Source organism: Procambarus clarkii, chromosome 57 (genome assembly GCF_040958095.1).
Source record: "Procambarus clarkii isolate CNS0578487 chromosome 57, FALCON_Pclarkii_2.0, whole genome shotgun sequence".
NCBI classification, from domain to species: domain Eukaryota; kingdom Metazoa; phylum Arthropoda; class Malacostraca; order Decapoda; family Cambaridae; genus Procambarus; species Procambarus clarkii.
Genome location: NC_091206.1, coordinates 15,960,529 through 15,986,936, shown reverse-complemented (window position 1 = coordinate 15,986,936; position 26,408 = coordinate 15,960,529). Strand labels below are relative to the sequence as shown.

At 44.3% G+C, this 26,408-nt stretch overlaps 2 protein-coding genes across 6 annotated transcripts; one reads left to right on the top strand and one right to left on the bottom strand.

Moving 5' to 3' along the window:
- Window positions 1-507: 507 nt before the first annotated feature.
- On the bottom strand, window positions 508-7,609 carry LOC123745007 (carboxypeptidase B). Of its 2 annotated transcripts, none has more exons than XM_045725254.2 (6): window positions 6,956-7,609; window positions 4,808-5,102; window positions 4,107-4,254; window positions 3,128-3,720; window positions 2,063-2,565; window positions 508-1,899 (listed from the first exon to the last, which is right to left on the bottom strand). In XM_045725254.2, exons 1-6 carry the CDS (start codon window positions 7,301-7,303, stop codon window positions 1,558-1,560), a joined length of 2,229 nt encoding a protein of 742 aa, XP_045581210.2. In that variant the 5' UTR covers window positions 7,304-7,609; the 3' UTR covers window positions 508-1,557. The 2 variants fall into 2 exon arrangements, with proteins under 2 accessions (XP_045581210.2, XP_045581212.2); XM_045725256.2 differs by having other exon boundaries at window positions 3,587-3,720.
- On the top strand, window positions 5,944-26,334 carry LOC123745009 (glycoprotein-N-acetylgalactosamine 3-beta-galactosyltransferase 1). Of its 4 annotated transcripts, none has more exons than XR_011223129.1 (10): window positions 5,944-6,155; window positions 11,213-11,368; window positions 11,788-11,926; window positions 12,315-12,430; window positions 13,264-13,374; window positions 13,933-14,096; window positions 14,828-14,983; window positions 15,827-16,098; window positions 19,578-19,828; window positions 20,456-20,596. XR_011223129.1 is itself a non-coding variant. In XM_045725258.2 (9 exons), exons 2-9 carry the CDS (start codon window positions 19,651-19,653, stop codon window positions 25,668-25,670), a joined length of 1,035 nt encoding a protein of 344 aa, XP_045581214.2. In that variant the 5' UTR covers window positions 15,854-16,098; window positions 19,578-19,650; the 3' UTR covers window positions 25,671-26,334. The 4 variants fall into 4 exon arrangements, 1 of the variants encoding a protein (XP_045581214.2); XR_011223128.1 differs by having other exon boundaries at window positions 5,948-6,155; window positions 10,956-11,368; XR_006771280.2 differs by lacking the exon at window positions 5,944-6,155 and adding an exon at window positions 9,728-10,540.
- The last annotated feature ends 74 nt before the right edge of the window (window positions 26,335-26,408 follow it).

Sequence of the window (26,408 nt, the reverse complement as noted above, 5' to 3'; positions counted from 1 at the left end):
TTTCGTTGCCTGGGTAATCGTTCAGCAACCCAGGGATTGTGTGTGTGTAAGAGTGTGCAAGTCAAACCGTCCGTCTCAAGTGTATACAAGACGCTGCTGGCTTCTCAAGGTGTGCCGTTGCACACACTGTAAAGATCTACACCTTGCAGACAGTGCCACACTGCGGACAGTGGTACACAGCATTGTCTACATGTGCGTGGAATTTTGTTTTTTTTTCTTGTTTTAACAGTTCGTGGAGGCTACAAGAGAGTTATCTGTTTGCTTTGACTGGAACAAAGTTTATATATATATATATATATATATATATATATATATATATATATATATATATATATATATATATATATATATTTGCTTTCCAATTTATGTATGTATATTATATCTTCTTTATATCTCTGTTTTTTGTATCCTTGTCTCGTCATTTGTTTTTTCCGTTTTTTTTTTAAGTACGTCTTTATCTCTTTATCTCTTTCTTTCGTCCGTCGAAAGTTTATTATGTATAATAAATTGAAGAAAATAATCATGTGTATTTTTGTAGCCAATCACAACGTTACATTACAACATAACTAAATGTCAACAACTGAACATAACAAGAAACTATAATAATTACTTTACAAATTACGTTTGAAGAGTTTCGAAGGATTAAAATAAATTTAGATGGGAAAAAATTGTATACAGAATATCGCCTGTGGCACAGGTACAACACCGGATAAAAAGAGACGTTAAGTCCTGGACAGTATTCAGGGCTGGAAGTATACTTGCAACGAATATATATTCACTGATGGGTATACCCCATTTCTCAGTGTATATTCATTGAGAGTTATACAAATTTCAGTTTGGTAGCAGGATGCTGCTTCTGGAGTCTTTCCTTATTAAGGCCACTCAATAGCTCGGTCGAGAGAGCTTCGGCCTCACACACGTCTGGGGTCCACGGTTCGAGTCTGCTAGAGCCCAGGTTAATGGAATACACTGAGAGTTTACTCTAGTCTTGGACAATGTTGTGGGTTAAGGTATACTCGCTGGGTGGTAAACAAGTTAATGTCACGGCTTTAATAGCACTCTCTAAAGCACAACAGTAGGCCTAAAGCACATCAGTAGGCCTAAAGCATAACAGAAAACAATTGACTTTAATGAACAAATCCACAAGGGCCGTGATGAGGGTTCGAACCTTGTGGATTTGTTCATTTGATGCATCACGATATTGTGATTTCTGTGTGCAATTGACTTAAAGTTTCAGTATTGTTCAAGTTTCGGAGTTAAGTGTAAACATATGCATTTGAATTCAATAGCGTTATTTCTTATTATCGTTTCTTTAAAGGTTCTGGTCGTCTGTGACACCTTTGTGAGGGAATATCAGCTTGTTGGCTGACCTTGCCTTCCTTCGCTCTCGTTCTCATTTGCAACCCAACATCATTATTTTTACAATAGGCCTAATTAGTCAGCAACTTAAAAAAAAAAAAAATCGCCGTGTTCTTTCGCTATTTATCACGTATCTTGTCTATGGGAACTGAACCTCTTCGACGAGGCTTCATAGTCGACGCTCCTCTCCTTTAACAACTAATCTCTCTTCGCTGTATGTTGTCTTCTTACCATTTCCTCAGCCTGAGCCAGAGGCACCTTCTTGTGCACCCAACCCTTCAGGGTCTTGTTACCTTTACCGTAAGTTCTCACTATCCTCTTCTTGCAGAGGTTCTGGGCGTCTCGGGACCCCACCAGGTGCCCGGCCGTGCACACCAGAGTGTTCCACAGGTCCTCGGCCAGGGGTATTATGTCCTGGGGCGGGAGGATGAAGTCGTCCCTTGGAAGCTCAATGGTGTAAGCGAAGGGGACACCGAGACTGTGCATGTAGTCGTCTGAGGTGCCCGAGGCCAGGTACATCATGCGGGAGCTCTGGCCATACTGAGAGAGAAAGAGAGATGCTTCGCTGAAGTATTGCCGTCAATCTTTAGTATTTTCATAAATGGTAAAGCTTTATTATTAAAAGTAAACTTGAGCAATATAAATAATTTTTTTTGGATGATTGGATGTCTTAAAATTGTGTATAATTATTAAAGCCACTTACCCTAAAGTGCGCCGTACCATTCTTATTTAACAGTCGAGTGATCCTCTTGGCCAAATACCTGAGATAAGTACTCATGTCAGACCTGTCCATGGTGTAGCCCCAGGGGTAGAGAACGAACTCTCCGAAACTGTGGAGGCTCACAAACATCGTCAGCGATTTCCGGAAGGTCTTGGCGAGGTCTGCAAGGCTCCGCGTCTCTATCTCGGAGAAGGCACGCTCGCCGCGGTATATGTAGGAACATGAGAGGTCACTGGCGCCGGCTCCCAAATCCCACACTGTGTCCCAGTTCCGGTTGAGATCAACGCCAACGCAGCTGGCGTCGATGGGCCGTCGGTTCTTGCGCCACAGACGGTCGGTGGTGATGGAGAACTCGTAGCCGTCTGGGTTCATGGCCGGAACAATAATAAAGCTGACATGCTTGAGGAACATCTTACCTGCGTCAGCCAGCTGTTGTGCCAAGTACGTCGCTACCGCTGGCGACGTCCACTCGCGGGCGTGGGCTCCTGCAAGGGAAGAGGAGTGGAATGTCTGTACTTTGGAGGAGCAGTTTAAATATGTTACAGAAAGAATATATTATTATGCCAGTGAGGAAGGAGAACTGCGGCTTTCTTTTAGGGGAAACTCAATCAGTTTTTTAATCCTCCCTTGAGCACACAACGGTATCTGGTAATTCTTTTTATCCACATCATAAAAAATGTAAAACTTATAATATCGTGGGTAGTAATATTTCCCTCACCTGGATCCTTGGAGAACTGAGACTGAATATGTAAATTATGAAGCCTAAGCTTTATCATCCATGCAAGAGGCTTTAAGTTTCAACTGAGTAGCAGTTACCTATTATCTGAAATCCTGCTTATTGTAAGCTTCCTAGCCACGTTATTAGAGTTCCTATATTACAGGTTCAAGTTCAGTCTTCTGAAGATCAAATTAAATGTTATTACTCACGAAGTTCTGCACAAATGTGAAATTAGAGCGTTGAAATATTGGATTAAATGATCATAAAATTAGCATTATATATGATTATAGTATAAAATGATATGAATGTATTTGTTTTCCACAACGAACCAGCTTCAATGAGAATAACAGGTTTGGTCTTCCGTGCCTTCGCTCGTGGTTTGGTCCTTCTAGTTTCCCGCTCTGGTTTAGTCCTCTCAGCCGCCGCCTGGGGTCCGGTCCAGCCAGCCTCCGCTTGGGGCTTGGTTCCCAAAGCCTCCATTGGAAACATCCCTTCAGAAAGTACTTCTACCCATCTATTGGTTTTTGTCCTCCTTTTTCGAGCCATCCTTTTCTTCCTCAATCTCCATTTCTCAGCATTATTTTTCCTAGATCTTTTTTTGTCCAAACGACCATCTTCTAGCTTTAGTCTTTGCGAATCGGCTTTATTTATCTTATTTTTCCTACTGATAGGCTTCCCAGACGATGTTTTCTTTAGTATTATCTCACTAGGCACGACCTTCCTCTCTCCTGTCGTGCCACCACTAACCAAGCCAACGTCTTTAGTATTCTTTTTCTTCCCCTTCTTACTCTCATCACGGCGCTCCTCTTTCGGACCGTTGTTGTGTGTGGTCTGAGGCTGCCGGGCGTTGAGTCTGTCCCTGGCGTTATGTCTACGGACGCCCAGTACCTTCCTGTGGTAGTCTCGGGCCATCTGCCTCGCGCTGAAAGAATTAAAACAAATCAGGGGGGAAGGGGCTTCAAAGCCATAAGCTACTTGCTCGAATACATATTTATCATTATATTCAGGTAAAATGTAATGTAGCGCATTGTAACTGTGACCCGGAAGATATAGTGAGAATAAAAATGGAATATATAGGTTAGTGATAGTAAATAAGATGATGTCTGATATAAGATAGATTAAGGAGCATCCCTCCCCAGATAAAGAGAGAGAGAGAGAGAGAGAGAGAGAGAGAGAGAGAGAGAGAGAGAGAGAGAGAGAGAGAGAGAGAGAGAGAGAGAGAGAGAGAGAGAGAGAGAGAGAGAGAGAGAGAGAGAGAGAGAGAGAGAGAGAGAGAGAGAGAGAGAGAAGAAGAGAGGCATCACACACTTGGTAGCGATGATGAGTGCCAGGAGCGGCCGGCCCTCAAAGGTGCGGCCCACCTCCAGACACTCCACAGTCCGGTGCTGCTGGGCCAGCCCTCGGGCGAAGGTGGCGATGCTGGAGTAGCGGTAGTAGTTGTCCCACGCCAGGTGCTCTGTGGGCACGAGGGGAACCCGTCAGAGGGACGACGTGGTTATTGTCGTGTCGCGGAGAGGGGGAGAAAGATGGTTATCAGGGCAAAGGAGGGATGGTTAGTGAGGAATGAAAGGGTCGTGTATAGAATGTGAAGGTGAGGATGTAAGCAATGAATATTGCAGCCCATCCTTCAACATAGCGTATGCTATAGTACATATATAGCAATTATTTGGTAAAGCATAAAAACTTATTCATAAGCCAAATATTCCTATGGCTTAAGAATGTTTGGGGTTTGCCATTTTTTGTGTCTCACAAAATTAATAGTTCAAAACGAGAATTTTGGGGGGGCTGCAAGTCCATTTTTGAACGTTGGACCAAATAGTTGCCATAAGCTCTATTATTTTAGCAAGATGGGTTGAATATTGAGGGGGGGAAGGAGTGGCCAAAGAGACAGCAGTTTGATAAATTGACTGACGGGAATCTGGAAGGTGTTGCAGCAGGAGTTGAGGTCATTATACAGATATAACATATACTTAACTCACCGGAGGAGTCAACATATCACGTCTACGTACCGTGGCCTGTGAGGTGCCGTCTGGAGGAAGCAAACACCGATTCACCAATGTCCTCCAGCAGCGTCTTCCACCCCAGCACCCCCTCCAGCAGGGCCCGTCTCTCACGTCCTCCCTCTTGTGTTGCTCCTCTGACAGCACCTGCTTCTGCTCCTTCTACTGAGCCTTCGTCGATAACGGAATGCCTGTGTTTGTTGTGGTGGCGGCCGTGCTGAAGGCGGGGAGGTGGACGTGAGGTGTTCCTGGATGTTGACAACAAATGTTCCAGGCTGACATGTGGGCCCATTGCTACCTCTACCTGTGGGTTCCCAAGCTGTCGTTATTATATTGCCTCTAGTACATCCTTCCGGGTACAGTGAGAAAGAAGGTACACTCACTCTCACTCAATCATAACATGCAAGTACACATTATGTATGATAATGGCAATATTAAACAATTTTAAATATACCAATTAAGACCAATATTAAGTATGGTCGTAAAAATAGTCAGGAGCAATAAAACTAGTTTAAGTAATAAACACGGACCTTTGTTTGCTCAGTATATACCTTAATAGGGAAGGCATCAAGGAAGCGTTAGTTACATCGGGCGAATAATAGCGACAAATGACAGGTTGTGAGTGATTGATAAAGATTAAGCCACCCAAGACAGCTTGTCACTCCAGCCGTGGCTTATAGGCCCGGGAATGTTCGTGTAGAGACCGACCACACGACCCCCCCTCCCCACACACACCCCCCTTCACAACCACCTCATTTTAATCCCCCCTTCCAACCCCCCAAACCCCCTCTTTCACTATCCTCTTCACTTCCCTTCACACTGCTCTCCCAACCTTCTTCACGTGTTTGAATCGTATTCACTAAATACTTCACTCACCGACCGCACATACAAGTAATTGCCCACCGAACCAAAACACCCATTATTTTTAGATTAGATGAAAATATTGGTCTTTGGATACGCAGTACGTTAAAAGTGACGCATATGTACGTCCTTGTTGACAGCCGCCGCTTGAACAAGCTATACGCCTGAGGATAGGTTTTGTGTAAGCTTTCATCCATAAACAAATCAATATTTATAAGACCAGGCTGGCTAAGCTGGCTTTATAAGGCTGGCGATTTAAGAACGGGCTAACGAGCAACTGGATTAACGAACATTTGACCATTGTTTACGAGACCAGGCCACAGGTGTGTGGTGTTTACATAAGGTGCCGAGCCACACCCCTGGGGTAGTAAGCCTCGCAAAGCGCACTGATTTACAGGTCGCAGGTGGTTGAAGAGACTAGGCTACGCTACCTGATTGCCTCAGCGATGTCGGCCGTGTTTTGCGTATCATCTAATTTCCCCTAACTGCCCTAAGCGTAAATAATTTTTTGCTCTCACTCGTCATACTTCAGTACCAGGGCACTGAGAATCGGCCCCATGTGTGTGTGTAGGCTTTTATAGGCTAGTGTATATATATCTCTCAGATTTAGTGCGTACTGGACAAACGTCATATGACTTCACGAAAGTAGTAAAAGTCTACTTTCGTCTCGTAGAAGATAATTCACGGGGAATTGTGAAGCACAGGTTAAATTTACATGTATAAGAATGGTATAATTAGGAGCTAAATCCCACTTCTACTACTACTAACACAATTATTATTCTTATTCTTCTTCTTCTTATTATTATTAACTATGTATTTCAATACGTGTGTAGTAGTGGCATCAACGCACATGGTTTTGTTACAAACCAGCTGGGCGTCGTCTCTCAAAAGTGCAGTTTGCTTGCTAAAGCCGTTGAAGTAGCAAGGGGTAGCAAGTAGCAGCTTGAAGGCTTGAAGCAAGAGCGCCCACAACTCATCACATAACATGGGAGGTAACCCTTTCCAAAGCATCACTAGTTACATGAATGACGTTATGAAGCGTTATTAAGGTGCCTTATAACGACATAATGTGCTTTATAAATTCTGGTATAGGACAATATTATAGAATATTGTAAAGTAGGCTTGAAGTATGATAGGGCTTGATAGTCCTGATAGTAAAGTGGGCCTGAAGTATAGTAAAGTAGGTACGAATGTGAGCTTTGAGGAACAAACATAAGGAGGCAGGAAGGCATGGATCAACACAATATTAGACACACAGAAACTTCGAAACAAAAATAATAGTAGAGACAAACTTACCACTACCCGTGATCTCTCCATTAAGGTTCCCAGCACCACCACCTGCCCGCTGGCCTCCAGCGCCTCCAGCAGCCCCGCCACCTCGTCCCCTGCAGGGACAAACACCTGCAAGAGACGCCAGCCGCTGTAGTTCTTCGTCTCACCGTCGTGCTGTTGGACTCCAGCCGTATGTAACAACGGCCTGATCACCTCATCTTCCTTGGACGACGTTGTGTTAGCGAATGAGAAACAGGTGCTAGTTCCGGGGTGAGGTTCATTGACTGTCTGAAGAAGGCTACTGGGAAGGATGAAAGTAATAAGAATGAACGCATAGGTCCTCAGAAGGGCCCGGCAGAGAGCAGTCATCATTGCCACAGGGAGTTCGACAGGTGCGTTTTGTCTAGTTAGGATCACCTAGTAACTCAGTTTTCAACTTTTCTCCAACCAAACATAGTTCCAAGAATCTGACATGTTAATATCTCGCCGCAGAAATTTAATTCCCTTCCGAGAACACTGTGAATAGCAAAAAATAAAATGAACGATTCATAGTGCAGAGAGCACACTTCCGAGGCCTCAGCGTGTAGTCGAAGTCGCGCCAGACGCCTGCAGGAGGAGTCGTCAAGGACTAGTTGTTCCCTAGACACTGGCTACAGGATAACTAACTGTTAGGTGATAGCGGCAGGGGCCAGGGTAAGAGAAGGGGGTGAGGGAGTGCATCCGGTCGCTACTGCGTACGATAGACGGTTGAGTGCTCAAGCAGTAAGGGAGGGGGAGGGGTGTGGTAAGGAAGAGGGGGAGGGGTGCTGTAAGGGAGGGGAGGTGGGGTGCAGTAAGGGAGGGAGCAGGGGGGAATGTTATGCAAGAGGTGAGGGGGAGAGGACAGGAGAGGGGGGTGGTAGGGAGAGACAGAAGAATTTCACCTCTTGTTATCAACTTTGATAAGAAAGAACAAGAACGCAACAGATATGGTCAGAACTTTTTTGTTTAGATTAAAACAGTAAGTGGATTGCCACGCATAAGTTATCATGGTACTACAGTTAACTGGTAATGCTGATGTCATTCTTACATAGCTAATGCTTGCATGATCAACCCTGGTACAACTCTCCCTGAATGTAAGGCCGGAGCGACAACAATATGAGTACACATGAGTCTTCTTACTCATTTGTACCGATGTACAACAAGCTGAATTGAACATCGTCTGCGAACAATTCATTTAAAATCACGAAAAACTTATGGAACTATTTCCAATTTTGGCATAAGAATTATAAGCTTTAGAGAATGGTGTGTGTGTATATAGGGGGCGCTACACCACTGCAGTTATATATTCATTCGTAAATAGTTTTTGCTACTGGAGCCAGATTCACGAAGCAGTTACGCAAGCACTTACGAACCTGTACATCTTTTGTCAATCTTTGGCGGCTTTGTTTACAATTATTAAACAGTTAATGAGCTCCGAAGCACCAGGAGGCTGTTTATAACAATAACAACAGTGGATTGGGACGTTTTCATGCTTGTAAAACTGTTTAATAAAAGTAACCAAAGCCGTCAAAGATTGAGGAAAGATGTACAGGTTCGTAAGTACTTGCGTAACTGCTTCGTGAATCTGGCTCCAGTAGCAAAAACTATTTACGAATGAATATATAACTGCAGTGGTGTAGCGCCCCCTATATACACACACACCATTCTCTAAAGCTTATAATTCTTATGCCAAAATTGGAAATAGTTCCAGAAGTTTTTTGCTTCGTGAATCTGGTCCCTGTTGTTATACCAAGGCTACAAGTGTTGGAAACTAGATGCTTCATTGATTGACAAATAGTGTAAGTTATATTTGAACTGTATTACGGGCTTGCAAATAAGGTTATAGATATCTCCGGCAACCGCAGGATAGCGGTAACGCTAACGTTCTTGAACTGTGGTGTGGCCCCAGGCGGATAGGTGGCGTCTGAGGCGCGCACCGGAACACACCAGGAAGGGGGAAGGGGGGGGGGGAAGAGTTGGAGGGGGGGGGAAGAGTTGGAGGGGGGGGGGGAAGAGAAGGAGGCGTAGGACGAACCGGAAGAGGTTGTTAAGACCTGATCATTTAGACAGTAGTGTGGAGCACAGTGTGGAGGAAGGAAGCCTAACGGTGTTGAGACGGGGGATATAATGTTCACGTTGCAACCCGCACTTGTTTATAGTCAATATTTGGCTTATTAATAAGTGCATATGTGACATACTAATTTATTGTGAATATTTGAGTTTACCTTGAAAAGCTGAATAGAAAACTCCGGCCTAACCTAACCGTCTTAGTATCAACGTGTAACCGACGCAGTTGACAGTTGTAACGTGATCACTTATAAAGCTTTGCAACGTAGCCGGTTACCAGGAAATACAGGTTTTAGAAACGCCATAATTGTGGAACCAACGACACAGAGAATTAGTGCGTCGTGTTGTTGTTGTGTTGACTAAGGGGCGACGACGATCGTGGGATCGGATGCGCCCCGGCTGTCCGATACCAGAGGCCATATGCTTGGGGCTAGCCTCGCTCAATTTCCCCCAATAATTGCTGCTGGGTACGTGCCCAACATGGGTGGGTCGCGATTGATTTGAAAAAAATATATTGCCAAGTGCCACTAAACCAACTTCACCTGCGCGATAAATCATGGAATACTATGGAAAGGGAAGAGTGAGAGATAGGGGAGAGGGGAAAAGTTAGAGCAGAAGGGGGAAGAGAGAAAGAGTAGGGAAGGGGGAGAGAGGAAAAGAGGAGAAAGGGTAAAAGCAGGGAGAGGGGAGAGGGGAGGGAGGAAGAGAGGGAAGACAGGAGGGAAGAGAGGAGTTAGAGAAACCCGGACACTTTTGGGTATCCCTTCTGTTGTTGTATAAGTTATACAATCGTGTATAAGTTATACAATTCCCTCGATTTTATTTAGGACTTTATGAAAATCGCAGGGGTCACTATAGATGGCGATATTTCTTAAAGGGTGGCACTGTGACCAACGCCGACTGGCCTATGACACTCCCGAACTTCCCAAAATTCTTCTCGGAAGTTGAGTGAGACTAGCCCCACACGTTTGGCTTCGAACCTAGCACAGTTGTTATGGATTGAGCTACTCGGAACAAGTTCCAAGTAGCACGGGCTATGGTGAGCCCGTAACTTACCTGGCACAGGAGCGGGGCAAGTAGCACGGGCTATGGTGAGCCCGTAGTGGACTTACCTGGCACAAGAGCGGTGGTGTGTGTGTGCCTAGCACAGACAAGCCGACAGATTATATATATACTATGTGTTTATATTCAGTAGAACTTCGGTTTCAACCCTTTTAACGCTGTCGTAGCTCAGTCGATTAAGGCAGTGTCTGGGATGCTCCCGGACGCAGGTTCGAATCCTCATCACGGCCCTTGTGGATTTGTTTACTATGTGTGGACGTGCGGATGCCAGTGCGAAGATGACGAAGCCGGTGGTGTCGCGGCAACTGTCAGGCGGGATGTGGAGGTACCGTAAGCTGCGTGCCGTCAGCCTGCTTGTCCTTACCTGCAGTCTTATTATAGTTGTTGATTACGTGTTGTTGCCCTCAAAGTCCTCCGCCAGGCCGACCGCGACGTCAACACCTTCGAGTTTCCTTTCAAGTGAGTCTCGACTTTAACAATCAGAGAGATTTTTTGTTTTAGATCATGTATAGGGGGATAAAGGGAATGTGCAGATGGCCTGATGGTCCATTCAAGGCAGTTCCTGTTTAAATCCAACTAATGCTGTTTAAACGCTACTATAACTTTTTTGTGTGTGAGTTCGATTCTATTTACGAACTGGAATTTTTATTGCTTAATAAAAACTTATGTTCATTGATTTATATTTTGTTTTCTGTTTATATTTTTAGAGCCCAATTTTTATATTTTTTCCTCCAAATGTACACTTCAATCACGCCCCTCTCTCGGGACTACGCTTCACCTTTCTAGAGTAAAACTGAGTTGTCATTGTATCTTCATAAGAGAGGTTCTTAATTTCCAGGACAAACTTACCCAATCTCCTTTTTATACTTTCCAGATAATTTCTATCCATTCAGTACTACGCAGAATGGCTACAAATCATTCCTCGGACAACTTCATTGGCAAGACAAATCTTTGAGGTGTTTGAACGATAGTCGTTGTCTCAGCTATCGTACCTTCAAACAAAAGGAATTACCTCCAACGCGTAGACATTATTATGTGTGCTGTTAGCGAGATGACACGAGGCTTGCTTCCGTTGCTGTTAATTTTACATTTTCTTACCCCGAATAACTTGCTTTGTACTTGTTATAACAGGAGAGAATAGAGGAGAACAGAGCTTGGAGTGGCAGATGAGTCGGGTGCTCTGCTGGATTCCCACCAGCCATGGGAACCACTACACAAGAGCACGTCATTTGAAGAATACTTGGGTCCAGCACTGTCATCACCACGTATTCTTCAGCACACGTCAAGGTTAGGCTTCCCACTCCCTCTAGTGTCCAGGACAGATGTTTTGATCTAGCCTTTGCTTTATCTAGCCCTCCAAAGTAGCATTTGCTTTGTTTTCAACATAAGGTGAGATTTTGTGGAGAGGATTCAGCTCTGTGGCTCCAGACTCCTAGTGAATACGGACATATCCCAGGTTATATAATCCCTTAGTATCTCGTGCTCCACGGGTTAAGAAATTCCTGTCTTAGTCCTTCCTTCGTGCTTAGACATTGTTACATTATTCATCACGTGTTAATTTCTTTGTGATTCACACACACACACACACACACACACACACACACACACACACACACACACACACACACACACACACACACACACACACACACACACATACACACACACACCACACACACACACATAATATAATATATATATTCCAGACGAGGCCCTGGGCTCCGTGAAGCTGGAGGTGCCGGATGGGTACAAGAACCTGTGGGGGAAGACCAAGGCCGCCCTCGTCCACCTCTACCACCATCACCTCCACCACGCCGACTGGTTCCTCAAGGTTGATGACGACACGTGAGTACGGCCAGAGAAACTCAGGTTAGGAATAGAGAGAGAGAGAGAGAGAGAGGGGGGGGGGAGGGGGGATTGGGATTGGATTGACAGAGGACTAGGAAAACGCGGGAGAATGGCAAATGAAGAATATGAAGCATTAACTGAAGAAGAAGAACAATGACTAGCAAAGTAAGAAAAAAAAGAAGGAAAAAGCAGAATATAAATTACACGGAGGCAAAGTAAGATAAAACCTTGACATATTTTAATTAATGAAAATCATTTAAATATTAAAACATAATGTTTTAAATGGCTTCACGTTATCATATAATCACCTGGTTCAGCCGCTCTTCAAGCAGGTGTTCTGAACTGCCAGCTGATGACTGTTCAGGTGTTTAATACAACGTTTCAGGTTTGTGATCGTGGAGAACCTGCAGCACATGCTCCAGCTCTACGACCCCGACTTTCCTATATACTTTGGCATCAAACTGAAGGAGCCGGTTACGTCTCAGGTCTTCATGAGCGGAGGTGAGTGGTAGTGGTGGTGGTTGTCGATGTTGGTGATGGTGGTGGTGGTTGACTGCTATGGTCGTGGTGGTGGTTGCCGTGTAGACCAATTACATATCACACATAACTTGTTAAAGAACACTCTAGCACTATACCTATCGACCTATTAACTTCAGTAGTTGACACATTCATGTAAACAAACATTCTACAGTAAATAGTGATATATTTTTTAGAACTATTGACTAATTTAGATTCCCAACATAATTTCTGAAGAAATGGATTAAGTTTAACAATTCTACTCGTCTTCGTTATATTTATATTTATATATGAAAAATGAAAAGTAAGACAGAACACGGAATACAACCGAGAAGATGTATTTCAACACAGCATAATTTCCTCTGCAGAAGGCAGATCTATTTTTCATGAGCGAGTTTCACTTGTCTCGTAAAAGATTTATATTTGAATACAGATTCGATGCCTTCTGCCACCTTCAGCTGAGGACACATGACATAATATCAACACCGCCACCTACACCTGAGGACACATGACATAATATCAACACTGCCACCTTCAGCTGAGGACACATGACATAATGTCAACACCGCCACCTACACCTGAGGACACAGGACATAATGTCAACACTGCCACCTTCAGCTGAGGACACATGACATAATGTCAACACTGCTACCTTCAGCTGAGGACACATGGTGTTATGTCAACACTGCCACCTTCAGCTGAGACTACAACTAACCTGAAGGTACTACAGGTGTGTGTACAAGCCGTCAACCGGGCTCCACCTTGTAAGGGGGGTCTTTCTAGTTCAATAATAACACCGTTATTAATAATTGTTCCAGGGGCGGGGTACGTGTTGAGCCGGGCTGCCTTACAGAGGGTGGTGGAGAAGGGGCTGACCAACTCGGCCGTGTGTACCACTGGAGACAGAGGCAAGGAGGACGTGGAGCTGGGTGAGTGACTTGCTGTCGTCTCTCACGACAGAAAAGTGATTCTGTTGTTGATAATCATTGTAATAATTAAGAAAACGATAAGAAAACACATAGGTAATGTGTTATTAAGCTGCTCGAGACGCTCTGCCTGTTATTGGCTTTGCAAGATGTAAGAACACCAATGGTATGTACTCTTACAAACCCAATGTACCCAATTGTATATAAGTAAATAAATAAATAAATGTGGGAGTTTTCATGTGGATGATTTGACGTTCAAGTGATTTGATAATGTGTTGAATGTTAGCAGAACTGTAATGTGTATGAGTCTCCAGGTGAAGGGTCTGCTTTAATCTGAAAGTTTGAAGTATTTGAATATGATCTACGTCTTGTACTCAAAGCCGGGGTAAATGTGTATAACTCCATCTGGCCTCCTTCTCCCCCGTGGTCGTGGCCGCCCTCTCCCCTTGGTCGTGGCCGCCCTCTCCCCGTGGTCGTGGCCGCCCTCTCCCCTGTGGTCGTGGCCTCCCTCTCCCCTGTGGTCGTGGCCGCCCTCTCCCCTGTGGTCGTGGCCTCCGGCAGGCAGGTGTCTGGAGGCCGTCGGGGTGCTGGCCGGAGACTCACGCGACCATCTTGGAGGAAACAGGTTCTTCCCCTTCACGCCTGGGACGCTGCTCATGCCTGACGGAGTGGCTGTACTCGGACACACATGGTTCTGGACCCACGTCTACTACACCACAGTACAGGTGATGGGAATTATTGCTCGCTTAGTTCTATACCTCAAGCTTGACCATATATGTAGCTCTTACTGGTGGATTTTTGCTGGCGTAAAGACCCTGATCTATGTGCAAAAACGTTCAGCTGAAAAATATTGTATGAAACTACATCTTTGCTAGTTAAATATTGAATATATTTGAGGTATTTCGTTAGTTAGCTTCTCAACCTGATTGATCTGTTATTTTCTTCCCTTCTCATTGTCATTATCGTTTGTTCTACTTTCTCCTTATCTCATTCTTCTTCTGTTCTCGTTCTCCTCCTGTTCTCGTTCACCTTCATATACTTGTTCTCCTTCTTTATGCTCTCGCTCTATATGTTCCCTCTCTGCCTGTTCTTCTCTTTCGTTTCGTTATCCATTGGTCTTACCCTCTAAAACTTCCAGTTCTTCCATTCCTTTCTCTCACTGCCAATTTATTCCCATCTCTTACCTCTAAGTCTCTTCCTATTCTCCATTCTCTATTTTCTTTCAGCTCTCGTCTTTTTCATCTGTATTATTCCTTCTCCCTTGTAGGCTCTACTTCCCTCCTCCCTTGTAGCCTTTCTTCCCCCTTCTACTTTCCAGCCTCTTCTTTCCCTTCCCTTGCTACCTCTCTCTCTCCCCTCCTACCTTCCGTCCGGCCTCTCCTTCCCTCTTCTCTTCCAGCTTCTTCCAGTCCCTCCCTCTGCCCTCCCAGATATGTAAACACTTCCCTCTCACCAGGGCCCCCTGTGCTGCTCCAGCACTGCCGTCACCTTCCACTACGTGAAGCCTGAGATGATGTACACTCTGTACTACCTGGTGTACACACTGCGTCTGGCCCGACCCCAAGACCTGCCACCCCGTCTTCCGCCAGACATTGACAGCGTTCCCACACAGGTGCGCCAAAGGAGGAAAAGTCGAGTGAACACCCTATGAGGAAAATCTAGAGAAACAAATTTAGATCAATAATCAGACCCAAAAATAGAGCAGGATAAATATATTTGGAAAACTAAATGTATGATGCGACAATATGAGATTTGACATAGCAGAAGCTATGAGCATAGATTCTTCATATCGAACACCGTTAGTTATCAACCGTTAGGTTACACCTAGGTACGTTATATCATTAAAAAGACCAAGAGAGAGAGAAATGCCAGATTCAAATTGCCCAACCACTTAGACTGAAAAGTAGACCAATAGCCTCGCTCCTTGCAGGTCGGCGTTCAATTCCCAACCGTCCAAGCCAGGGCGCCTTTTCTTTCTTCCGTCCTATCTTAAATTATTGTCCTCATACTCTTTCCAAGTACTATATAGTCGTAACGGCTTAGCGTTTTCTTCTGATCAATAACTTATCTTACCAGACTTCTCAGTCCTTTGAATAGGGTAACTACGCCTGTCATCTCACCCTCATGAGATGTTCGATGCTGTGTTTTGTAACTTCCTTCTCAAGTGAAGAAGAATTTAAGAAATATAGAGAAGATTCTTGTTAAACTCACTTATATAACGCTTTCGGTCAAATTCAATACATGTTTACCAGAACGACTGCTTCCAGAGTATACTAAAGACTGAAGCCGACAAACGACTAATGACACAGTAGCACACATTTTCTCTCGCTGCCTGCTGATAGAATCAGCAGGCAGCGAGAGACATGTAAACAGACACAGGAAGTCAAATAGAAGCTTCATGTTTTGGCATTTTCCAGCAAGGGGTGTGATGTTTTCTTTAACCATTTGTTTGTAGGTCTTGGAGAAGTACACGCCCGACTGACACCACTGGAGGAGACGAGTTTCCGGCCCTGTGCCACCCTCCTCCTCCTCACAAGATTCAGGTGGAGGAGAAGGAAGAGCAAGAGGACGATATAGACAGATGAGAAAGAGGAACGTAAAAAAAGGAAAGCAAAATATAGAAATGTGTGTGGAGAATATACCACGGAAATTTGGCCTTGATGCAGAAATTTTCATCAGAATGTTTCAGTCAAGGAAAATTACGATATAGCATTTGGGGATTAAAAGGTATGCTATTAGATGATGTAAAGCATTGTTTTACAGAAATGTTTATTAACAATGAATAAAGTAAGGTTGGTTTTGTAATCATGTATATTAGTTTAAGTTAAAAACAAACTAGTCACATACAACACATAAGTAATAAAAAAAGGAGCAATTTAGCATCTCATGAGAAGTTAATGTTTCCAACCCAACATCAGACCACTCATCCGCCAACAAAAATCCGCTTTGAGAACTTTAACCAATACTGATTTATGGCGTTTTTTGATTAAAATATACAAATATACTGAACATACGCACTCACCATGTATTCTCTTGTACTTTTGTTTATTTCAAGCACCGAAAAATACAACACTAATCTAGTCTTGAGCCTCGTCATAGTTGGATGTAACAGAACCCATAAATAACGCAAATGTATGGCAAGAAATTTACGGGCTATTCATGCCCGTGCCACCTCTTGAGTGACTTAATCTTTATCAATCAATCAATCGGCAAGGAATGAGAGTAAGGTCGTCACGTGTGTGGAGTGGGTTATTTGCGGCCGTCACGTAATTGTGACTTAGTCTCAGCTGAGCTCCACAAAATAACACATAAGTTAAATAAACACATTTCCTCACATTCCCAGACTCCGACTCAGTCTATGCAATCACAGTAATTAAATAAAGGGATACAAAAATATCTTCCTAATGAACAAAATCTCTTCCCAATGAAGTAAATATTTGAATAACATTTCTGGACATAGTTCAGAGCTCAATTAAATTCTCAGTGTATATATATATATATATATATATATATATATATATATACCGAAAACCGGTGGATATACCTTTTAGGTATACACATCCCATGTGTTATCACCATTACGTCTGCAGTTTCATTATCCTCCATTACTCAGGTACCAAAAATAATGATAAGATTTCTATGTAGATTTTTCGTCAATAAATGTGTACTGTAAGCTAGTATGATCTAGTTTGAAATGTTTCACCCTGACCACTGATCTACAGAACCTATTCCACATTTCATATATACTAATAATTGCGAAAATAAATGAAAAAAAATAAATAATAGACAATTATAAATTAACCATCTAAAGAAAGGTAACATGAGTTCAACAAAGTAATTTATCCCTTAGCTCTATTTTTTAAACTAAATGGGTATAGAAGTAGACAACTTCTGAAGCCATACACGACCCTACCACTTTCCCCTGGAACACGACCCGCTAATCAGTTTGCAACCAGGTCCCCAGTTACTGGTGGTTGAACAGAGGCGATCAAATAATGGCTGGTGGGCATTCAACCCTCCCTGGCCGGGGTACGAACACCGACACAAGAGATGACGCCTCGGGAAACACCTCGCCACGGTGGCAATTTGTATGAATTGGCCTTAATCATACACTTGTGTGTTTATAGGGCATTAATCGGCATTAATAATACATTTATGTTTATGGGGCGTTAATACATTTGTGTGTTTATAGGGAATGCTCTTGGGTCCCACCTTACATGGGTAAGGCTTTATTATCTCGTATAGATGATAGGAGGACAATAATAATATTAAATTTCGGCCGATTTATCCTGCTGGTGTCCGGACTGCGGCAGAGTATTGGACGATAACAGTGTCCTGTGAGAGGTTGAGAGAGTCACTGGCTCGGGAGGAAGTAGGTCTTGAAATCAGTGAAGTATTTTTAATATGAATTTGCAATGAGACTTAACTTTTGTAGACCAAGCGAGGGAGGGAAGTGTAAAATGCAGTCAATGAAAGTGTCATACAGGAAATAATAGTGAGAATCATCACCGCTATTGCCTGTTCTAAGCTGGTCGAGTAAGCCGGACGACTCAAATAGAAAACGGAACAGTACGTCACTTTTGTGAGTCGATTTCATTTCAAATTACGTCATTACGGCCATAGCGCGCATACCAGCGAAAAGTGACGTTATTTTTAAGAGGACGGGTTGCACTGGGTGGGTGTAGGGAACACTACCCTTTGCTTCCCACTGAGTGTGTTGGGTGTACCTTCCACTGCCACCCACTGGATGGGTGTTGGGTGCGCCACCCACTGGGTATGTGTTGGTTGTATAACACACATATCAACAGAATTAAAATATTTCAACACCAAAATGTTAATTTCTTAGCTGAAGAAACGTTGTAGTCCAATTCTCGAACAATTATGTCATTATGAGGCTTTGTGCCGCTTCTGTCATCGTTAGCGGGATAGGTGCGGGTTTTAGCAAATATAACTAAACTAACTCAAACTGTAAATAGACTGTTGATGTATATATTAACACACTCTGGACCAAGTTCATCAATGTTGTTACTTGCTTAGCTAAAAAGAATTTGTGGTTAAGTTCCTGAGAAATTATGTTCGACTGAAAGCATTCTACCACCACTGACAGGATAGGTATAGTGTGTATCTATAATATCTCTATCACCACTCACAGGAAGAACAGGGGCCTCTCATGTCCTCTAGATAATGTATTTTTCGGGGGAAGAGGTGGGGGGAGGGGGGGGGGGCAGGAATTCCTCTCCCATCATCAACTTATTTCCTTTTGACATATTTCTTCATGAATCGTACTAATTGTTCTAAAAAATTTACTTTCCCAGTGTACATTTGCCAGAGACTGTGTATCTTCCCCTTTGTGTTATTTCTATTACGTCAGTTTCTGCTACAGCTCTCTACTAGCTTCTGTACTTTGTTTTTAGTTCAATAGGTACATTAAAACCAGTAGGTGTTCCGGTTACTAGGACATCATACTTTATCGTATTAGTCTGTTCGTCCTGAATTAATATACGAACATATGGGAGGCCCCATCATCTGACATCTTCCTCGTTTGATTGATTGATAAAGATTAAGCCACCCAAGAGGTGGCACGGGCATGAATAGCCCGTAAGTGGTACAATTTTTTTTTTCAGTACTCTGAGGTTGCATTTGACCATCAAGCTGTTATCGCCGGGGCGGATACTGCTTCACAGTCCATCTTCCTCTTAGCTTGTACAGTTATGTAGGAAATTTTTAATCTGGAGCTTCAACTATCTTTCCTTCCCCTCCATGACGAATTTGTTTATCCCATTCTGTTTCGGTGTGATTGTAATCTCCAAATATTAGCAGATTTGTCTTAATTTTGTATTCTGCCCACGACACTTAGGAGGGAATATTTAGCCAGGTTCTGTAGTAATTGTGATACTCAAGTTTGGCTTTCTGTGTGTTTAATGTTGATGCATGTTTGAACGTGCAGTTCTGCATGTGTCATTTTGCATAGACTTTCATGTGAATATATGTGTTTGTGTTAGCTTTGTGATTCTTTATTGTTGAAATTGGTTTATGGTATTATTTACTTTTGTTATTGTTTGCAGTTTGAATTGGTTAAACCCCATTATGTTTTTGTTTTGTTTTTACCTATGATTTTTTATTACTTTTGTTTGTGATTTTCTTTTAACAAGTATTGTGGATGTTGACTTTAAGATAACTCAGGCGGTGTCTATTCTGGCTTCAAGGCGACCCAGCTGACGTTTGCGCTTTCCGGAAGGTGTAGTAGGCGACGCGGCCACTGGCCTGAAGGTGACGACGATGATGCGAGGGGTTGCCCTTCAGGTAAGCCAAATATTACAGCAGTTTCTCCCCAACGGAATGTGGATTAACCCGAAGCGCCGAGCTATCGCCCTGCTCGCCTTCACCTGCGCCCTCTGTGTCGTCTTTTCCTGCAGGCAATCTCCCGCCTGGTCGACGACACCGCGTCTTTCGCCAAGTGAGTCTTCTGCAGCTAAAGTTGTTCTTGTGTTTATAGCATGCAACCATTTTCTGTAAGTTTATCTGTGTCCTGCGTAATAATTCCAGGGCTGCATGAAGCGACTTATCTGAAACTTGAAAGGAAGCCCTTACTCCTTGAGACGCTACTTTCCTTCTTGTGTTTTGGTTGAAAGATGTCATTTTTGCTCAACTTTTTCAGTTCATATGTATTTCTTTTCATAAATTTAATGCAGAAGAAATTTGTTTGACTTCCATTGTTGTGCTGTGATATTCACTACCAGGGTGAAGATATTCTAAGAAATTGTCTCTAGTGTGAAATTTAAGATAAAACGAATTACCGTAATCGAACACACGCTCGTCAGCGCAGGGGCCGCAGGACGCTCGTTTCGATACCCTCAATTGTTTGTTTACACCTAAAACTTTGCTGATGATCAAATCCACAAGGGCCGTGACGAGGATTCGACCCTGGGTCCGAGAGCATCCCAGACGCTGCCTTAATCGACTGAGCGTCTAGGATGCTCTCGGACGCAGGTTCAAATCCTCGTCACGGCCCTTGTGGATTTGTTCATTTGATGCATCACGCAATTGTGATTTCTGTGTGTAATGCTGGTGATGGTTGTAACAGGAGAGAAGAGGGCAGAGCGGAGCTCGGCGTGGCAGAAGAGTCGGGTTCTGTGCTGGATTACCACCAGTGCTGAGAACCACAACGCACGAGCCCAACACGTTAAGAATACCTGGGCCAAGCACTGCCAACACCACGTCTTCTTCAGCACACGTCAAGGTGAGCTTGAGGGGTAGAAATAGCCTAAACTACTCTATCCCTTTGAGATGTAATTTCTTTCTTATCTCAATAAACATACTTGAACTTGAAGGTGAGCTTTTTGTGTTTTTATTTTCTTGACGTGCTTATATACATATGCGTTTGTGCTGCTATTCTATTCTGTATGAAAAGTTACAGTTTATGTCGAGATACTAAGGTCCCCATCTTGCAGGATGGTGTCTCATGCAAGGGCTTGAAGTCTATTAATCAGCATTAGGCAACTTTGGATATATTATGAGGTCATCTTGAAGAACACGAGAATGGATAAGAAAATGGCAGTGCTTTATGTAGATGACATCGTCAGGTGTAAGGGGTCTAATGACTGGATTCAGTAATGTAATGTTGGCGAATATGACCCAATTCCTGGTCACAGAATTTACTTGATGCGTGTTCAGGATTGAGATTCCTCACTGTAGCCACCTGCCACAGGTAACGGTAGCCACCTGCCACAGGTAACGGTAGCCACCTGCCACAGGTAACGGTAGCCACCTGCCACAGGTAACGGTAGCCACCTGCCACAGGTAACGGTAGCCACCTGCCACAGGTAACGGTAGCCACCTGCCACAGGTAACGGTAGCCACCTGCCACAGGTAACGGTAGCCACCTGCCACAGGTAACGGTAGCCACCTGCCACAGGTAACGGTAGCCACCTGCCACAGGTAACGGTAGCCACCTGCCATAGGTAACGGTAGCCACCTGCCACAGGTAACGGTAGCCACCTGCCATAGGTAACGGTAGCCACCTGCCACAGGTAACGGTAGCCACCTGCCACAGGTAACGGTAGCCACCTGCCATAGGTAACGGTAGCCACCTGCCACAGGTAACGGTAGCCACCTGCCACAGGTAACGGTAGCCACCTGCCACAGGTAACGGTAGCCACCTGCCATAGGTAACGGTAGCCACCTGCCACAGGTAACGGTAGCCACCTGCCACAGGTAACGGTAGCCACCTGCCACAGGTAACGGTAGCCCAACCTACCCATGACAATTATCCTTCTGTGTCACACGCTGTACTTAATGTTTTTTGCTTTCTATATTTAGTCATACTAGAGAGCGTTTTCTCCTTGTAAATACCATATTTTTTCTCTTTTTCTGCTTACTTTCCCGCGTCTCCATACACCTTACTGCATACATCTCTTACACTCTATCGTTCACTAGATTCCAGGGGCCAGATTCACAAAAGCACTTACGGAAGCACTTACGAACGTGTACATCTTTCCTCAATCTTTGACGGCTTTGGTTACATTTATTAAACAGTTTACAAGCATGAAAACTTTCTAATCAACTGTTGTTATTGTTATAAACAGCCTCCTGGTGCTTTGGAGCTCATTAACTGTTAAATAATTGTAAACAAAGCCGCCAAAGGTTGAGAAAAGATGCACAGGTTCGTAAGTGCTTGCGTAAGTGCTTTCGTGAATCTGGCCCCATATGCTAAACTGATCTTTACAGTGTCGTGCTCTGGATGTCATGAGGTGCGCCTACCGGAAAAAAACACTAGTATGAACATATGTGCAAAATTTGTACCTCCAGGAGAAGCTGACTTACTTCCTTGTTGTTAAAACCCTTCTCCAGACGAGGCCCTGGGCTCCTTGAAGCTGGAGGTGCCGGATGGGTACAAGAACCTGTGGGGGAAGACCAAGGCCGCCCTCGTCCACCTCTACCACCATCACCTCCACCACGCCGACTGGTTCCTCAAGGTTGATGACGACACGTGAGTACGGCGAGAAGAATGAAGAGGTTTGACACTTGAATACGGTGTTGTGGGAGTAGGGAGCGTGATGGAAGTATGATGTTATGTGGAGAGTAGAGTGAAGAAGGCTGTTGAGATTGAGGGTAACGGAAATTGGCAGAGACAGAGGGGTTATCTTGAGATGATTTCGGGGTGTTTTTTTTTAGTGTCCCCGCGGCCCGGTCCTCGACCAGGCCTACACCCCAGGAAGTAGCCCGTGACAGCTGACTAACACCCAGGTACCTATTTTACTGCTAGGTAACAGGGTGAAATAAACTCTGCCCAATGTTTCTTGCCGGCGCCTGGGATCGAACCCAGGACCACAGGATCATAAGTCCAGCGTGCTGTCCGCTCGACAGACCGGCTTTCCGAGCGGAAGAGGGAAGTGGGGTAAGAAAAAATGAGGAAGATGGAATATACAGGTTGAATAGATTGAAAAGGGGAACGCTTAAATTTATGTAAATCTTATTACTGAAAGAGTGGGTGAAAGTCTTGTTTAAATTTTCTTCACCCGAGTGTATGCAAAAAGGGTTTTGAAAGAAGTTTCATTTTATCGTTTTGATTATGAAACATATTCTTGCCACGTGTTTCACATGCGCTCTTCAAGCAGGTGTTCTGAACTGCCAGCTCATGTTGTTGTTGGTTTAGATATAGCTACTCGGAACAAAAGTTCCAAGTAGCACGGGCTATGGTGAGCCCGTAGACCAGCTCATAAATGTTCAGACGTTTAATATAACGTTTCAGGTTTGTGATCGTAGAAAACCTACAGCACATGCTCCAGCTCTACGACCCCGACTTTCCTATATACTTTGGCATCAAACTGAAGGAGCCGGTTACGTCTCAAATCTTCATGAGCGGAGGTGAGTGGTAGTAGTGGTCGAAGGCGGTGGTGACTGTATGACAGCGGTGGTCATGATAGTGGTGACTGTTAGCGGCGATAGTGGTGGTGGTGGTGGATGACGATTGTGCTGAAGGTTGTATTTGTTTAGTGTAAATAACGAAAAATTAAGTTCTAAACATGAATAGAGAGAAGCTGCTTTACTGACGATATGAGTGTTTACCGGGGGGTTCTGGTTCACAGCTGAAGACTGACACACAAGTGAAAATAACAATAACGTGACTGTTTATACGTTACAATAAACCTCACTCTATTAGACGACAACTTATTTCATACTTTCAGAAGCTGCTGGTGTGCCCTTCACCTCCTAGAGTGATTTGTACAAAGTAGTTTTATAAATAATAATGCCATTACAGTAATTATTAATAATGCAGGCGATGAGTCACAATAACGTGGCTGAAGTATGTTGACTAGACCACACACTAGAAAGTGAAGGGACGACGACATTTCGGTCCGTTCTGGACTTGATCGTCAATCGACTTGAGAATGGTCCAGGACGGACCGAAACGTCGTCGTCCCTTCACTTTCTAGTGTGTGGTCTGGTCAATATTATTAACATTGTTCCAGGGGCGGGGTACGTGTTGAGCCGGGCTGCCTTACAGAGGGTGGTGGAGAAGGGACTGACCAACTCGGCCGTGTGTACCTCTGGAGACAGAGGCAAGGAGGACGTGGAGCTGGGTGAGTTTTCAGAATGAAATTGTGCAACTGCATATACATTACAAAACTAAAAATTAGATACGAAGAACGTGTAAAGTCCAGGTGATGGGCATATTGACGTGGGAACTGAATGCTTCACATAGTTCAGGTGTGAAGCCTGATGAGTGGTGATTAACATTGTGGTTATTACGAAGTGTAAAGTTTGGGTTCATGGTTTATGTGTATTTGTCGCTTCTCAATGATAATCAAATAATATAAAGTGCATTTTAATGTAAATAACACCCTATGCACTCTCCCCTATGGTCGTGGCCGCCCTCTCCCCGCGGTCGTGGCCGCCCTCTTCCCTGTGGTCGTGGCCGCCCTCTCCCCTGTGGTCGTGGCCGCCCTCTCCCCTGTGGTCGTGGCCGCCCTCTCCCCCGTGGTCGTGGCCGCCCTCTCCCCGCGGTCGTGGCCGCCCTCTTCCCTGTGGTCGTGGCCGCCCTCTCCCCTGTGGTCGTGGCCGCCCTCTCCCCTGTGGTCGTGGCCTCCGGCAGGCAGGTGTCTGGAGGCCGTCGGGGTGCTGGCCGGAGACTCACGCGACCATCTTGGAGGAAACAGGTTCTTCCCCTTCACGCCTGGGACGCTGCTCATGCCTGACGGAGTGGCTGTACTCGGACACACATGGTTCTGGACCCACGTCTACTACACCACAGTACAGGTGATGGGAACTATTGCTCGCTTAGTTCTATACCTCAAGCTTGACCATATATGTAGCTCTTACTGGTGGATTTTGGCTGGCGTAAAGACCCTGATCTATGTGGCAAAATGTTAATTTTTCATTAGTTCTGAGCAAATGACATATTTACTATTAAGTTAACGTTGGCATTTTTAAAGTTTATGCTTGCCAGTTTCTCTGCCTAATTATTTGTTTCTGTTCTCCTCTTTCCTTATTGTCGACAAACGTGTAATTATTCTTGGTGTCTTTGCTCTCATTATTGCCGTTCTTCCTGCTTTTGTTAACTATCTTTTTTACCCTTGGTACCTCTTCATGCTCTAGTTTTCTTTATTCCTGCTGTTCGTTTTCCCTCTCTTTCCTCTATTTATCTATTTTTCCCATCCTCTTTAAAGCTTGAAATTCTTCCCATTCCTTTTTGGCAATGTTACTTTCTTTTCCTTTCTATTACTTTCTCTTTTTCATGTTTCATTCACTCTCTCATCCACCCTATTTTCTTTCTCATCATCCACTCCTTTCTTCCCCTCTTGCATCTTCTTCCCTCGTGCTTTTCAGCATTTTCTTCCCCTTCCCTTGCAGCCTCTCTCCCCTCCTACCATCCGTCCGGCCTCTCCTTCCCTCTTCTCTTCCAGCTTCTTCCAGTCCCTCCCTCTGCCCTCCCGGATATGTAAACACTTCCCTCTCACCAGGGCCCCCTGTGCTGCTCCAGCACTGCCGTCACCATCCACTACGTGAAGCCTGAGATGATGTACACTTTGTACTACCTGGTGTACACACTGCGTCTGGCCCGACCCCAAGACCTGCCACCCCGTCTTCCGCCAGACATTGACAGCGTTCCCTCACAGGTGTGTATGTGTGTGGTTGGGGGTAGGGGAGGGTTTGTATGAGGAAGGTATAGAGAAACAGAACCAGATCAATAAATAGGCCAACAAATGGTGCAGACGAATTCATATAGATAAGGTATGTGGTATGATGTTCTCCGTGTGATTGGTGCTTGCTTTCTTTCGTAGGTGTTGGAGCAGTGAGAATCCGCCTGACACCGCTGGAAGAAAGAGCTCCGGGGGGCCCAGTGTCATACTTGGGCAGTGGGAGTCCGTCTGACACCGCTGGAAGAAAGAGCTCCGGGGGCCCAGTGTCATACTTGAGCAGTGAGAGTCCGTCTGACACCGCTGGAAGAAAGAGCTCCGGGAGGCCCAGTGTCATACTTGGGCAGTGAGTCCGTCTGACACCGCTGGAAGAAAGAACTCCGGACCCAGTGCCACTATCCTGCCCCTTAATTTTAAAGTTGTGGAGAGTAAATAGACGATAGCGACGAGAAAAATTAAAACGCTATAGTAAAATATAAAAGATGGCAGTTGAAATGTGACAAAGTGAAAACTGTGAAGAAGTCATGAACTGCGAGACAGCTGACGACCTAAATACAAGCATTAAGGGCATAACTGCCAGTTAAACTTTCTTCATATTACTAATGTCACGTCTTCAAAGCGAGAAGACATGACATTATTAATTTTCAGCCTGGATGAAGAAGGGATATCAAATAACTTTTGGAACGTTGCAGGATCTTGAACAATTAGAGCTCCATATACATGGTTGATACTCGTCTATGAATTAAATAAGTACAAAATGTGTGCAGGGAAGAACAATTTTCCTTTATTATTATGAGAGAGAGAGAGAGAGAGAGAGAGAGAGAGAGAGAGAGAGAGAGAGAGAGAGAGAGAGAGAGAGAGAGAGAGAGAGAGGGGGGGGGTTAGATACCTGTAAAA

Excerpts from the sequence above, each read along its gene's own strand:
- LOC123745007 (XM_045725254.2), bottom strand. The coding sequence starts at position 7,303 with ATGATGACTGCTCTCTGCCGGGCCCTTCTGAGGACCTATGCGTTCATT. Across the intron at positions 5,103-6,955 it reads TGGAGAGATCACGGGTAGTG|GTAGAGGTAGCAATGGGCCC; the intron begins GTAAGTTTGTCT and ends GGGAACCCACAG. Across the intron at positions 4,255-4,807 it reads ACGGCACCTCACAGGCCACG|AGCACCTGGCGTGGGACAAC; the intron begins GTACGTAGACGT and ends TCGTGCCCACAG.
- LOC123745009 (XM_045725258.2), top strand. The coding sequence starts at position 19,651 with ATGATGCGAGGGGTTGCCCTTCAGGTAAGCCAAATATTACAGCAGTTT. Across the intron at positions 19,829-20,455 it reads GACACCGCGTCTTTCGCCAA|GAGAGAAGAGGGCAGAGCGG; the intron begins GTGAGTCTTCTG and ends TGGTTGTAACAG. Across the intron at positions 24,631-25,334 it reads TCTACTACACCACAGTACAG|GGCCCCCTGTGCTGCTCCAG; the intron begins GTGATGGGAACT and ends CCCTCTCACCAG.